At 63.6% G+C, this 13,484-nt stretch overlaps 6 protein-coding genes across 6 annotated transcripts; 3 read left to right on the forward strand and 3 right to left on the reverse strand.

Moving 5' to 3' along the window:
- Positions 1 to 301: 301 nt before the first annotated feature.
- On the forward strand, positions 302 to 1,235 carry glpQ1 (glycerophosphoryl diester phosphodiesterase; the record flags this gene model as incomplete). Its single annotated transcript, XM_069353855.1, has 7 exons — positions 302 to 424; positions 458 to 542; positions 584 to 612; positions 672 to 787; positions 824 to 904; positions 950 to 970; positions 1,076 to 1,235. The coding sequence occupies 7 exons, from the start codon at positions 302 to 304 to the stop codon at positions 1,233 to 1,235; spliced, it is 615 nt and encodes a 204-aa protein (XP_069208497.1).
- Positions 1,236 to 1,627: 392 nt separating this feature from the next.
- On the forward strand, positions 1,628 to 1,887 carry Q8F55_005367 (uncharacterized protein; the record flags this gene model as incomplete). Its single annotated transcript, XM_069353856.1, has 3 exons — positions 1,628 to 1,654; positions 1,700 to 1,724; positions 1,778 to 1,887. 3 exons carry the CDS (start codon positions 1,628 to 1,630, stop codon positions 1,885 to 1,887), a joined length of 162 nt encoding a protein of 53 aa, XP_069208498.1.
- A 1,075-nt stretch (positions 1,888 to 2,962) lies between these two features.
- On the reverse strand, positions 2,963 to 3,938 carry Q8F55_005368 (uncharacterized protein; the record flags this gene model as incomplete). Its single annotated transcript, XM_069353857.1, has 3 exons — positions 2,963 to 3,472; positions 3,598 to 3,715; positions 3,826 to 3,938. The coding sequence occupies 3 exons, from the start codon at positions 3,936 to 3,938 to the stop codon at positions 2,963 to 2,965; spliced, it is 741 nt and encodes a 246-aa protein (XP_069208499.1).
- Positions 3,939 to 5,983: 2,045 nt separating this feature from the next.
- Positions 5,984 to 8,903, reverse strand: Q8F55_005369 (uncharacterized protein; the record flags this gene model as incomplete). The annotated part of the gene is made up of 6 exons (XM_069353858.1): positions 5,984 to 6,022; positions 6,087 to 6,579; positions 6,618 to 6,888; positions 6,927 to 7,193; positions 7,240 to 7,670; positions 7,708 to 8,903. The coding sequence occupies 6 exons, from the start codon at positions 8,901 to 8,903 to the stop codon at positions 5,984 to 5,986; spliced, it is 2,697 nt and encodes an 898-aa protein (XP_069208500.1).
- Positions 8,904 to 9,611: 708 nt separating this feature from the next.
- Positions 9,612 to 11,653, reverse strand: CCT6 (T-complex protein 1 subunit zeta; the record flags this gene model as incomplete). The annotated part of the gene is made up of 9 exons (XM_069353859.1): positions 9,612 to 9,639; positions 9,697 to 10,150; positions 10,186 to 10,610; positions 10,657 to 11,021; positions 11,068 to 11,253; positions 11,295 to 11,330; positions 11,380 to 11,438; positions 11,490 to 11,532; positions 11,579 to 11,653. The coding sequence occupies 9 exons, from the start codon at positions 11,651 to 11,653 to the stop codon at positions 9,612 to 9,614; spliced, it is 1,671 nt and encodes a 556-aa protein (XP_069208501.1).
- A 386-nt stretch (positions 11,654 to 12,039) lies between these two features.
- Q8F55_005371 (uncharacterized protein) lies at positions 12,040 to 13,443 on the forward strand (the record flags this gene model as incomplete). The annotated part of the gene is made up of 3 exons (XM_069353860.1): positions 12,040 to 12,227; positions 12,267 to 13,224; positions 13,261 to 13,443. The coding sequence occupies 3 exons, from the start codon at positions 12,040 to 12,042 to the stop codon at positions 13,441 to 13,443; spliced, it is 1,329 nt and encodes a 442-aa protein (XP_069208502.1).
- Positions 13,444 to 13,484: the final 41 nt, after the last annotated feature.

Here is a 13,484-nt window from a genome sequence, read left to right on the forward strand (position 1 = left end):
GGGTTGCGGGGAACGTGGGGAATGTGGCGAACGTGGATGACGGTGGCTCACTTGGGACGGCTTGACTGCGGTAAGTCTCCAGCCCGAGAAAGAGAGAATTCGAGCCTCGATGTGGAACATCAGTGGAGCGCTCAATCCCACCATTCCCCCGCTATCGACTCGGCGTCCAACGTGGTCGAGGGAAAGGGGGAGGGGGAAGGAAGAACAAGAGAATAAGAGCTCGTCCTTCCCCCCATTCCGTCTCCTCTCGCCAGAGCAGTTCAGCAACGTTCTTTCCTTCCTGTCTTCCTCTATCGCAACAATGCCAGCCCCGACCCGCCTCGACACGCGCCAGATCCTCGCCGCCTTCCGCGCTACGGCTCCAGGCGACGTCTTCCTCTCCGGGCACCGCGGGCTGCGGTGGGACGGCATCCCGAGAACGCAGGTAACTCCTCCTTGAGGAAGCTAACCTGCGCAGAGAAAGGCGTCCGTCCTCAACGCTGCACGCTTCGCCCTCGTCTCCATCGAGGTGGATGTGCCCCTCACGGCGGACAAGGTCCCGGGTGGGTAGCTTCCGGGCCCTATTTCGAAGCTGACGCAGCAGTCCTCGTACCTGATCGCCGACTGGGGAGGGTGACGGACGTCGCAGAGGCCCACCGGCGGCCAGGTGAGCTAAGAGACCCCGAGCGCAGCTCACTTCAGACATCTACAGCCCGTTTACTGGCAAGGGGTACTCGCCGCGAGTCGACACCCTCTCGTGGTCCGAGGTCAGCCAGCGCCGACTCAAGGACGAGCATGGGCGCGTCACGTCAGTTGCGCAATTCCGACTCTTCTAACTGACCAGTGAGCACGGCGTACTCAGTCTCGCCACCTTCCTCGACCTCATCAAAGCCGAGGCGCTCGACTTCCGGGTCTTCCTCGACATGTGGGTGGTGCGGAGACCTCCATGCGTTCACCACTGACCCCGCAGAAAGGAGAAGGAGGCCATACCGTACGCTGACGAGGTGCTCAAGGCCCGAACCGACGCGCGAGGCGTGCCCGCAACTGGTGTTTCTGCTGTCCCCATCTCACCTTTGGAGCTCAGCTGATACCCCAGAATGGTGCGCATGGAAGCTGCAGCTCTAATAATCCCCCACCCCGGGGCCCTCGAGGCGGAGCCGTGGTTCCAGCACGCGCTGGGCACTTCCTCGCCGCTCATCGTGCCCGTGATCAAGGTGGCGCAGGTCCACCAGTTCGACGGCGAGGTCGCAACTTAAGATCCAGCTAACCTCTCAGTCCTCACCATGGTCAAGGCGCACACGACGCGCCGGTACACCCTCTGCCTCACGGTGGGGCTGTACTCGCCCGGTGGGGCGCTCGCGGACGTGTTGAATGGGCCGTCGGCGCGGGGGTCAAGATTGGGCGCTTGGCGACGATCGGGGACGTGCATCCTCCCGATGGGCGGCCGGATTCATGAGTCAGCTTCCGTAATCACTGCATCCCAAGGTGACTCTCAGATGTTCTCTTTGAGGGTTTGACCTCGCTGCGCGCCAGTCGCGTGGCGGCCCCTTGTGGCCTTTGACGATTGGTAAGTGAACCCGTTGAGAACCACTTACCCAGTTCCTACCCACGGCGTACGACGACTGGGTCTAGCCAGGCGTCTCGGTCGATGGCGAGGACCACCGGCACGACCTCGGTAGGTTGCCACTTTGTATGGCTCTAACCTACCAGAACGCACAAGAGGGTCGGATTCACCTGGGTCCTCGGTGGGTAGAGCTGGTTCCCCACCTCTTTGTCCAGCTGATAGCCACACCACCAGCCGACCTGTCGTACCGCACTGAAGGGCTGTACGCCTCCCAAGCACGATTCCAGCAGCCCACCGACGTCGCATGGCGGGACGCGCGTCTCACGCGCGTCAACGGGGTCTAGGTACTTCATAGATCTATGCACTACTCCCATTTGAGCCACCGTGGTCTGGGAGCGAAGTGGGTCCGCGACGGCGAGCAGCCCGTCCGCGAACGCCTCGACGTCCCCAATAGAGCCGGCCAGCACCGGGGGATCAGGCGGCGCGAGCACGGCCTTGGCGGCCAGCGCGATGCTGTGCAGCTTATGCCCGAGTGTGTACCCGCACTCGATGGCCGAGGTGCGGCCGTCACACGAACACGTGCGTCGGGTCGAACACCACACCAGTGTGGCGCCCCCACCTTTGTCCGACGGACGCGGCACCCGTCGCATGCGTTTTGCGGATCGGGGCGCCTGGGTGAGTGGGGCGGTGATAAGAGGTTGAGCCTGGTGGGCTGTTCTGTGAGGCTGGGGTATGTGGTCAACATTGTCGACATCGGCGCTAGTGGCACCGATGAATCGGAGTGGCATTGGGTGCTGAGACGACGAAGCGTCGTCGTCGCGCGCTCCGAAGGCTGTGAAACTTGGCCCAACGCATCGCTTACGCAGAGCACTATACTTCGCAGAGCACTGTAGTGCACCCCTGATTGTACGCAGAGCATTGTAGTGCACAGATGGAACACGCCGTAGAATGTACATAGAACCAGCTCCGCAATGTTTGGTTCCCTATGACGCGGTGGGCCGTGGGAGGTCTAACATGTGGTGCTGTCTCCCGCGTCCCGTGCACGTCCCGATAGCCGCGCCCACATCATCCTCCCCGCTCTTTCTCCCCCGCATCGTCATGTCCCAGCGTCGTGAAGATGCATCGTGGGTGGTCATACAGGTCAAGGGCCAGTATCCTACTCTATAAAACGGTACAACAGCGAACTCAAAGTCGGCGGGGCGGCGGGAGGCGTCGCGCTCTGTGGCGGCAACACTTCGACCGGGGCGCGGCTGACCAAGCAGGCGTTGGAAGGGGTGTAGGGGCAGTGTCCGTGCTGGCTGGCGCTTGTGTGATTATGCTATGCGAGTTCTATAAGCCCCATGGGCGTGGCGTGTCGCCGACCTAGTAATGTCCGGGAGAAGGAAGAGAAAACCAAAAAGAAGGCGGAAGCAGCAGCGCTTACCAGCACTTCTTGGAGATGGTGGTCGTGTAGTATCCGGGGCAGATGGTGGTGGTAGGCACGGGCTGCTTGGTGATGGTCGAGGGAGGGCCCTGGACGACCTGGGTCTTGGTCGCGGTGCGGGTCTGGACGACAGTCGTGGCCGAGGGGACGACGACCCACTTGGTAGCCGAGCAGATGGTCTTGGTGGCGTAGCGGGTCTGGGCGCAGCCCGTGGTCGTCTTGGTGGTCCAGTCGGTGACGCACGTCGTGGTGGGGGTGCACGAGGGGCCGGCCGGCTTGGGGGGGTACCACCAGCGCTTCTCCTCGCCGCCCTGAGCGGCGGGGGGGAGGCCGAGCTTGAAGCGGTCGCCGTTGGTGAGCTGCGAGATGTCGGTCGGCTCGGGCCACGAGCCGTCGTCGCGCTTCCAGCCGTTGGTGCAGCACGTGCGGGTGACGGTGCCGAGCCACTTGGTGACGGTGGCCGTGGGGCGGAGGGTGAGGGTGACGCAGTTCTGCTGGGTGCGGGTCTGGGGGCGTGAGCGGGGGTCTTGGGGAGGAAGAAGAGTGGCGTTGTCAAGGAAGCATAAACGCCACTTGACGACGCGGCGCCGCGGTGTGGCGCCACAGCACTCGGCCAGAAGCAAACACTCACCACAGTCAGCCAGTTGGTCGAGTAGTAGTAGTTGGTGCACGTCGACGTCGTGGTGGCGTAGCACGCCTGCGCGATAGAGCGGGTGACGGTGACGGGGGGAGGGGTGATGGTGGCCCACCTGGGGTTGTTAGTGGGGGCTGGGGTGGGGGGCGCGGCGACGCAAGGCGGGCAGCCTGCCACTTGGCAGCTCCGCAGCCTCGCAGCGAGGCCGCTCGGCGCTCGACTCACTTGGTACCTCCAACAGTCTGGGTCTTGGTGCCGCACACGGGGACGGGCTTGGGGAAGGTCGCGAGGGCGGGCACGGCGGCGAGGAGCGCCACGGCGAGGTTGGAGAAGAGCATGGCGGGTTTTGGAGGGGGGAGGGAGGGTGAAGGAGAATGAGGACGTCGACAATGTAGAGTCGTTCGTCAGCCGGAGGAGAGGGGGGTGGGGGATGGGGAACGAGGCGTACGTCCTCGTCTTGTCTGCTTCTTAACTGCCCGCCTCGAGCAGCCCAGCCAGCCGACGAACGTTGTTCCGTTCCCAGTCCCCACCGACTCCGGCTCTTCCAAGCACGCAGGCAGGGGCTCGTCGAGAACACCACCTCGCTCCGCGCATCTGGCCCTGGTCAGACAGACGGGACGCGACCCTTTGCGAGGAAACCGTGTGCTGCTGTCACGGTACGAACCTCGTCCGAGCCGAATCCTGGCCAGGGAGGAGGCCGCACGCGACCTCAGGGTGGGTTTACCCGCGGCCCAGGTACAGTCTTGAGCTGCTCGCTCTGCGCGCGCGTCGTCGCTGAAACTTTGCGCCACAGCGCCGCTCCACTGCCCGCGCGGGGAGGCTCTGCTTCTCGGCATGTCGGTACCCTGCGCAGGCAATGTGACTATTCGATCCACCGCAATCCACCGCAAGCATCATGGCCGCCCTGGGGCCTGGGCGACCCGGCGTAGTGTTACTCGGCTGGTGCTTACTGCCGCGCGCCGCGCAGCGTCGCAGATCAAGCCACGGGGGGTGGACGTCAAGCCAAGGGGGTGGACAGGAGCTGGGCGCCAGGTCTGGTCAGGAGCGCAGGTTGATTGCGCGTACGAATCCCAGTACGGTAATTGATCGTGGAGGTACCACAGGCCTGGGTGCTTGAGCAACAGCAGCGGCTCGCCACTCGCTCGTCATGAGAACGCGCACACGCACGGCGCATGCATGCTCCCTCCCCGGGCAGGCAGCACGGCCACCGGCCGCCCACCCCCGGCCCGCTGGGAATGGATCGGCAGCACCAGCCGGCAAGACACACGTCTCCGAAGAAAAATCTGCGCCGCCCAGTCCTCCATCAACGTCCCGTCCATAGCACCATCTTACGTCCTAAACCCGCTGCCTGCCGCTGGAGTTACCCACTAGTCTGGTTCGGTGACGAGAGGTGGCCCAGGGAGAGCATGTTACGTGCCGTTCCAGATTCGGCGGCGCTGCCAAGAGGGCTTTAGCCCACGTCTCTGACGCTCCCCGGCGGCTCGGTTCGAGGTACAGAGTGGGCAGCGGCCCTCGCGCTGCCGCGCTGACGTTACCCACTTTGGCCCGTCCCGCTTCTTGGCATCGGTGTATGCGCGGGTCGGTCACTGTACAAACACTGACGAGGATGCACCGCACCGCAAGCACGCCGCACCCGCCTCTCGTCACTGTTCCGGCGTAGGGGTCCTCGTTTGCTGGGTTGGGACATTTGGCGCACTGGTTCAGCCAGAGCCGACAAACACTGCGGCCTTCTGGACTCTGACACGCCCGTCCATTCGCGCGGTCGTCTCTCCGCGCAGCTCGGTGGCAGTTTTGCTTGCTCCGATCCGGCGGCTCGAGGCCGCGCGTCTCTGCCTCCTCGGAGGAATGCACGAGCCCATCACCACATCGTCTGGCTCGACCGTGTGGTAGCTGCGCGACTAGGTGCGCTGGCCGATGCAGCAGGCGGCCCAGTGGGCCGGTTTTCGTCCACTGGGCCGAACAAAGTTATGTCTCACGCCTGTTCCCGGGCGGCCTGGGGCCTGGAATGGCGACCGCAGCCAAAGCACGATAGAGCCCGTACACCCACGACGGAGACCCAGCCCGCTGATGCGTGGCCGACAGACACACACCCTTGCATCGCGGCCGCCGCCAACATGAGCGCGCTCCGACGGACACCAACCCGTTAACGTTGTGATCCACGCCACGGTCGGTGCCTGATGGCCCGCGACTGCGACGCTCCAAACCTTCTTCCCACATTCTCCATACACAGCACATTGTAAATTACATTCGACTGGCCGCTGCCTCTCTGCGCGCCCACACAAGCCCGGGCAAGCAGGCACATACATAGGCACTCATGCAATATGATTGGATTCTCGCTAGACAGTGATGGATGCGCGATAAAGTACGCGTGCTTGCGCAGCCCTTAATCAGAGTGGTCGCTCAGCTCCGACTGAGAGTCATTCTGTGTTACGTCAGTTGGCGTCTCGCTTGCGTCCATGTCCTGTCACGGCACATGGCACACTCACACCAAAGAACGCAAATGCCGACGGACGACGCTGCACGCTGGGTGACTCGCCGCGTGTCTTGCTCGCTGCACGCACGCGCGATCGTGATCGCGATCTCCCCTGCCTCGGGGTGCGCACATCATCAAAGTCGGAATCGGCCCGTCGAGTCCGAGGGCGAGATTTGTGGTCCAAGTTGTCAGGGCCACTCAACGTGCCGTCACTCTCTGTCCCGGGCAGTGGGCCCAAATGATCGTTGGGGTCATCGAGCTCGTCATGCAGATCTGCTTGCGCAAGTTGACGCTCCACATTGGCCAGCTTCTCAAGCAAGTGTCGCTTGGATAGCGGTGGCGGGCCATCGTAAGCCGAGGCAAACCGGCTGGGCGATTGGACGCCGCTCTTCAACGCGTCGGCCTTGTCCCTGTTCGACTCTTTGAGCGACTGCACGCGGCTGATCGTCGGAAGCGAAGTTGAAGACTTTTGCGTCGGGAGTGGAGGCGTCTCGCCGCCAGACACGCTGCAGAGTCAGCGCCACGAACGTTTACTGCCACCTACTCATCAATGTCAAACTCGTCCTCCGTGTCTGTCTCGTCTTCTCCCTCGGTGTGACTCCGGTCGTCGCTGCTGCTGGTGCCCTGGTCTCGAGGCCTGAGGGGCTTGGCTCCAGACCTGTGGTCCTCCTCGACGACCACAAATGACTTTTGCTTCTCGCGCTCGTTCCACTTGAGGGTGCGCGAGATTGATCTGAACCAATCTGTCGACTGCTTGTCGGCACACACGGTCGGGAACGGGTACCTTGAGGCAGTGATCTTGATATGGTCGCCCTCTGCAACAGTCAGTGTTGGTGATACTAACGCAACTCACGCTTCAGCTCGACACGACCACGGCCGTCAAAGCTTGCCCAGGCGGTGGAGCGCGAGTTGTAAGGGACACAGATTCTCAGCTCCATGCTGTCGGGCAGAAGCATCGGGCGGAACGACAGCGTGTGGGGGCAGATTGGCGTGAGAAGGATGGCCGGGATCTGCGGGTGGACGAGCGATCCACCTGCAGACAGCGAGTAGGCCGTGGAGCCAGTGGGCGTCGACACAGTCAGGCCGTCGGCTTGGACGGTAGTAAGGTGGTGGTCATCACCTGTGTGGGTCAGCACACACTCGCCCGAACGCCCCGCGCCACTCACCAAACACCTCCAGAAGCGAAACGAATGGACTGGGTCCACGGTCCACTACCAAGTCATTCAACACCTCAAACTGCTCGACGGCGCGCGTAGTGTAGCACATGATCTCCTTGTGCTTTCCCTTCTGCGATGACAGCTTGGTATCCGAGGGGTCCTCGAGCGCGTCCCAACCGTCCCTGTCGACCTGCTGAACGAGAATGTCGCCACCAGGGCGGCGAACCGCCTTGTTCCGCCGCTTGCCGCCCTTTGACGGCCTGTCCTCGATCTGCTCGACGGCACGGTACACGACACAGGTGAAGCGCATGCGGAGGTTGACACGGATGCCCTCGTTGATGACCCTGTCCATCGTCGGTCGGTAGTTGGCAAAGTCGAAGTTTGTCAAGAAGCCAAGGGAGCCAAGGGCGAACGGCAGGACGGGGGGCACAATCTTCTGGCTGGAAGGGTCAGATCCGCCCACATCATCTCACTCACAATAGCCACGACGTGAACAGCACCGTGCCATCACCACCCAGCGTGACGACAAAGTCGAACAGGTGGGGCGAGTTGGAGCACATCTCAGCCGTCCAGTAGCGCAGCTGGCCTTCCTCCCTGCGTCTGTAGTTTGTATCGGTGCTCGTAGACGACAAGTACCCCGAGTTGCTCATCGACGACGACAGGTTCCATGTCGATGCCGACGCTGACGACCCACGACGGCGGGCCACCGGCTCAAACAAATGCGGGTACTCTGTCTCCATGCCCGCGGCGTCAAAACGCTTCGAGTGCCGCAACTGGGCATCGACATAGACGATCATCCCTCTGTTCCTCGACTCGGCCTGGCGCGGGAGGCGGGTCAAATCCGTCGTGCTCGAGTTTGCCGAGGCCGCCGCCGACGGCGCGGTCGAGTACGGCACCTTTGGCTTGCCATTCTCCATGAGGTACAGGGCGAGCTCGCGTGTGAGCTTGATAAGCCGGTTGTCGCGGGCCTTTGTGACGATCAGGACGCTCTGGATCCGACTGCGGACCGTCGTGCGCCCGAGCTCCTTGCTGACCTCACGCACGCCCTGTGCCGTGGCGGCGAGCTGGCGCGTGAGCGAGCTCACCTCCTCGTCGTCCTCGTCGCTGTCGAGCACGTCCTCGAACACGGCGCTGCTGTCCAGCCGCGACGACTTGTCCGAGTCGTACTCGCTCACTGCGCTCGACGGCGGCGACGTCTGCCGGGGCTGCACCGGCTGGGCGGGGGTGAGCGGCTTGATGTTGGCGCGGCGTGAGCGCGAGTGCGGTGGCGGCAGTGGGGCATCCTGGGTCCCGTCGTCAAAGTTGACCTCGCGCGCCTTGGGCTTGCTCGCCACTGGGGGGGAGCCGAAGAAGTGGTGCTCGCCCTTACGTAGCCAGTCGGAGAGCGAGCCGTGTTTGTCGAGCTGCGAGTGGATGAAGCAGGGCGTGTTGTCATCGTCGTCGGCGATCTTGACGCTCTTGCCCTGCTTCTTGGGCGCGGGCGCGGCCACCGTGTCGCTGCTGCCGTTCGTGTCGGCCATTTGCGAGAGGGGGGAGGGCGGCTGCGGGCTGCGTAGGCGCGACGAGCTCGGCGCTGGGCCAGTCGCGATGGTCACACGCTGGGTTGTAGCCGGCGATGCACGGTTCGAAAAGTCGTAGCCCACCTGCTGCTGTCGGACGTCGCTCGAGGCCATGGCTGCAAAGTTTCGTCGAGGCTGGGCTGTCGGGGCGGAGGAGGCGGCGGCGGAGGCGGCAGCGGCGGCGGCGTCGTCGGCAGGAATGGCCGGCACGTGGGCTGCTGGCGAAAAGTCGGCGCGCTAGCACTTGCGAGCTGCGGTCGATGGCAATGTTTGCTCTACCGCGGCAGAGAGAGTGCCTGGGTTGACCTCGAGGATGTGGTGAGATGTAGCAAAGTGTGATGCGATGGTGGACTTGAAGACGACCTCGGTGGAGGCCGATGACCGAATGGATTGAGTAAGGTGGTGGACGAGGCGTGCGATGAGATGAGCAAGACCGAAGCAACAGCAGTCGCCGGTCAAGGAGTGATGTCTCGGTCCTTGTCAAGCGCTCGCTGCGTGTTGCGCAACGTCTTTACGGTGGCAAGGGCGAGTGATAGAGTGACGAAGGTTGCAAGTCTTGCACGGCCGACCGACGGACGACGCTTGGCGGCCTGGACCTCAAACGACTCGTCGCTCGCTGATGGACGTCGCTGGCTGGGGCAGGCTGGGGTGGAGCACCAATCCAGATTCAGCGGACCAGCCGGCCCGATGACGCACATCACGTGATGGCCTTAATGCACCCTCCCACTTGCCACCTCTTGGCATATGGCTCTACGTGCAATGCATACGGCTCTCGAATGTAGTATCCCTCTACCCTTCATCATACATGGACAAACGAATCGTCTAGGGGCCAGGCGCATCAGGCTTCAAACTGTGTGTCACGAAGGGTCAGCGGCTGTGTGACGGGGAGGAGGAGAGGGCGACTCACGAAGACCGGCCAGCACGGAGAATCTCGTCGGTACCGAGGAGGTTGACAGCAATGACAGAGCTAGAGTGCAGCATCTGCCTCTTGACGCGGTAGTTGTCCCAGACACCCTCGGTGACAGGGTTCATGGGCTCGCCGGAGCGCAGGTCGAGACCAACGGGGTCGTCCGTCTCCTCGGCCTCCTGCTGCAGTCCAACAATCGCGTCCTGGACGTCAAAGCCACCGTTGGCAGCAAGAGTCTTGGGAATGATGAGGAGAGCCTCGGCGAACGCAAGCACACCGAGCTTGGCACGGCCCTTGGCCTTGGCCTTGAGGGCAGTCTGGAGGTGGGCAGAGGCGGCAACCTCAAAGGCACCAGCACCGGGGATGAGGGCGTTGTCCTCGATGGCGTTCTTGACGGCACGGAAGCCGTCACGGAGGGCATCCTGGATCTGGGTCATTGTGTGGGCGTTGGGGCCTGGGATGTCAGCTGCGTCACAATGCACATCTCACCCTTGATGAGCATGGTAACACTCTTGGGGTGCTCGACCTCCTCGACGAAGGTGTACTTCTCCTCGCCGAGCGTGTGCTCGTACACCAAACCGGCCCAACCAAGAACATCGGGGGTGAGGTCGTCGACCGAGTTCTGGGCAACACCACCGCACGCAAGCTGGAGACGCTCCATGTTTCGCCTCTTGGCGCGACGGAGAGCGAGGATGCCGTTCTTGGCGAGAACGTCCAGAGACATGGGGTCGATACCCTTCTGGTTGATGATGACAAAGCCCTTGGGCTTCTCGTCCGAGCCAACAGCGACGTCGCAGACGTGGTTCTTGAACTCGACAATCTTCCTCAGCTTGTCGTCGACGAAACGGCGCTCCGACTCGACGAGCTTGGAGCGCTGCTCGGCGGACGAGTAGAAGAAGCCAGAGTTGACCTCGCTGAGATGTCAGTTGGCTGGTCGGTCTTAAGAAACCCTCAACTCACGTCTTCTCGTACTCCAGCGACACGTTGAGCGTCAGGATGTAGGCGTTCTCGACACGCTTGGGCATGTCGGGGTGGCGGGCACCGTGGTCCATGACGAGACCGCGGACGAGCTGGGTGTCGGTGTCGGTGCGGTGCTGCATCTTCATGATCTCAATCATGTGCAGGTCGATGGGCTCGCGGTGGGCAGCGACGCCGGTAGCGTCGGCGGGAGGGACGGGGGGCTGGATGGCGAGGACGGCGTCGACGGCGTCAGCCGAGAGCTTCTGAGCGAGCTTGGCGTGGAGCTTGGTCGAGAGCGAGGTGTGGGCAACCTGGATGAGGTTGGCACGGTCAAGGGGGACGTTGAGCTTGAACGAGTCGAGGAACTGGAGCGGGTTAGTGATGTTCTGGGTCTCGTGTGGCAAAACACACCGACAGCGCCTCCTTCTTCGCGAGGTCAAAGCCCTCGCCGATGACACGGGGGTGGACACCCTCCGAGATGTAGCGGTCGGCCTGCTTGAGGAGCTCGCCGACGAGGAGGACGACCGAGGTGGTGCCGTCACCGACCTGCTCGTCCTGAGCGACGGCAGTACGCGCGATCATGGCAGCGGTGGGGTTCTGGAGAGTCAGCGTTGGGCCCACGACATGAATCAACGCACCTGGATCTGCATCTCCGAAAGGAGGACCTTGCCGTCCTGGTCGACTGTCAGCGCTAATCCCACACCTTGTGATAGTGCCACAAACCTTGGTCATCTTAATCTGACCCGAGCCGTCGACGAGCATCTTGATGGTACCACGGGGACCTGGAACGTGTCAGCACGACACGACGCAAATAAAGTCGGTGCGTGACTCACCAAGGTTGCTCTTGACGACGTTGGCAAGACCGACGGCACCAGCCTGCGGGCGTTAGCTGTAATCCAAGACCGTCCGTAGCTGAACGCACAGTGTTGACCTGCAGCGCCTGCGTCCGCCTGACGCTCTCTGCGCGGGGGTTGATGAGCTCGAGACTTGACGACATTGTTCGAGCGTCGCGGGGGTTGGATTAGGGGCTAAAAGTAAACTTGATTCGATCTATGCGGTTCCCGTATGCCGACGATGTGTTTGTGCTGCTGCGTCGAGCTTTTAGAATAGATGTGGGTGAGATGGGAGGATGTTGGAATGTCGTCGAAGTGTCGTTGTGGCCAAGTTCACAAAGCATGGACCATGTTGGAAACGCGTCGTGGTCAGAAGGAAGGATCCGACACGTGACTAAAAGAGGGGGCTGGATAGGGAGGGGGTGTGGACACGTGGCAAGTTTGGACCCGCCGGCCCGCCGTCGTCGCGTGGCTGATGAGATGATGGACGATGGACTGGGTCGACTGACCCACTTTGTTATTGTCGGCATCCAACGACGACTGCACCACCATGCCAGTCAACAACGTCGTCAACAACCTCATCCGCGCCGCGGCGTCGGTATCCTCGGACATCTCGGACGCCGACCTCGACGCGCACGTCGCAAAGCTGCTCGCGGCAGAGGCCAAGGCCAACGACGCAAAGTGGTCGGAGCTCGGCCTCGGCGCCTTCCTCGGCTCGGGGTCGAGCGGGCGCGACTCGTGAGCTTGTGAATTCTTTGCTTGAAGCTGACACTGCAGGCCCGACCCGTCGCTGCCAAAGCCGAACAAGCGCTTCCTCGCAAGCATCATCCGCAATGTCGACGGGCACAACACTGCCCTGCTGCGCCAGCAGGCCGAGTCGGCGCGGGATGCGCGGCGCGCACGCGAGCCGGCCGCGTCGTCGTCTAGGCGGGCGACACCCGGCTCGGCGGCGAGCAGACTGTTCGGCGGCGCGCTGCGCAGCGTGGGGCGGGACGCGAGCCGCCGGGAGGACCGCGGGAGGGGCGCGGGCGACGGCGATGAGGCGAGGGATAGGAGGGAGTCGGGGCGCGGTGAGCGGAGGGAGCGGGAGAGGAGCCGGGAGCGGAGCCGCGAGAGGGAGCGTGATGACAGGAGACGGGGCGATGATCGCCGGAGGGACCGCGACGATGACCGGAGGCGGGACCGCGACGACCGACGCACGCGGCGCGACGACTCGGACGACGACCGGCGGCGGAGGCGCGACGACTCGGACGACGACCGGCGGCGGAGGCGCGACGATAGCGACGACAGGCGGCGGAGACGCGACGACAGCGACGACGACCGGCGCGGCAAGCGCTCAAGCAGGAGGGACGGGTCCGACGACGAGCGGGACCGGCGGCGGCGCGAGGATGGCGGACGGCGACGGGACGACGACAGCGAGCGGCGGAGACGGCGGGAGCGGGACGAGGACCGCCGAGGCAAGGAGAAGCGGCGGCGTGACGACTCGTCGTCGCCCCCCAGGCGCCGGCGCGACCGCTCAGACTCTCCCCCTCGACGCACCCGCCGCTCGCCGTCGGCCTCGCCGCCGCCGCCACCCGACCTCTCGCCGCCCGCCTCCCCCATCTCCCGCATGGACAAGTACTTCAAGAAGAGCTACGACCCAGCGCTCGACGTCGGCGAGGTGCCGAAGGCGGGGCTGGTGACGGCCGTGGGGTGGGACAACATGCTCGCGGTGCTCAAGGACCGGGGGAAGAAGGTGGGTCGCTGCGTGTGGCAAAAGCTGACGGCTCAGAGGCGCAAGAACTCGCCGAGGTTGTCGGCGTCGCCCGAGCCCGGCCCGAAGGCCCGGGACGAGGGCTCGGCCTGGGCGCGGCAGCAGCGCGAGCTGGCGCGCGCGAGGCCAGAGGAGAAGGGCGTCATGGACATGGAGTACACTGCGCGCGGGGGCGTGCGCGAGTGGGACCAGGGGAAGTAGGCGCAGGAGGCTGCGGCCGACAAGATGCATCGTGCTATATA

This window comes from Vanrija albida (genome assembly GCF_041260175.1).
Source record: "Vanrija albida strain AlHP1 chromosome Unknown contig_4, whole genome shotgun sequence".
Classification (NCBI taxonomy): domain Eukaryota; kingdom Fungi; phylum Basidiomycota; class Tremellomycetes; order Trichosporonales; family Trichosporonaceae; genus Vanrija; species Vanrija albida.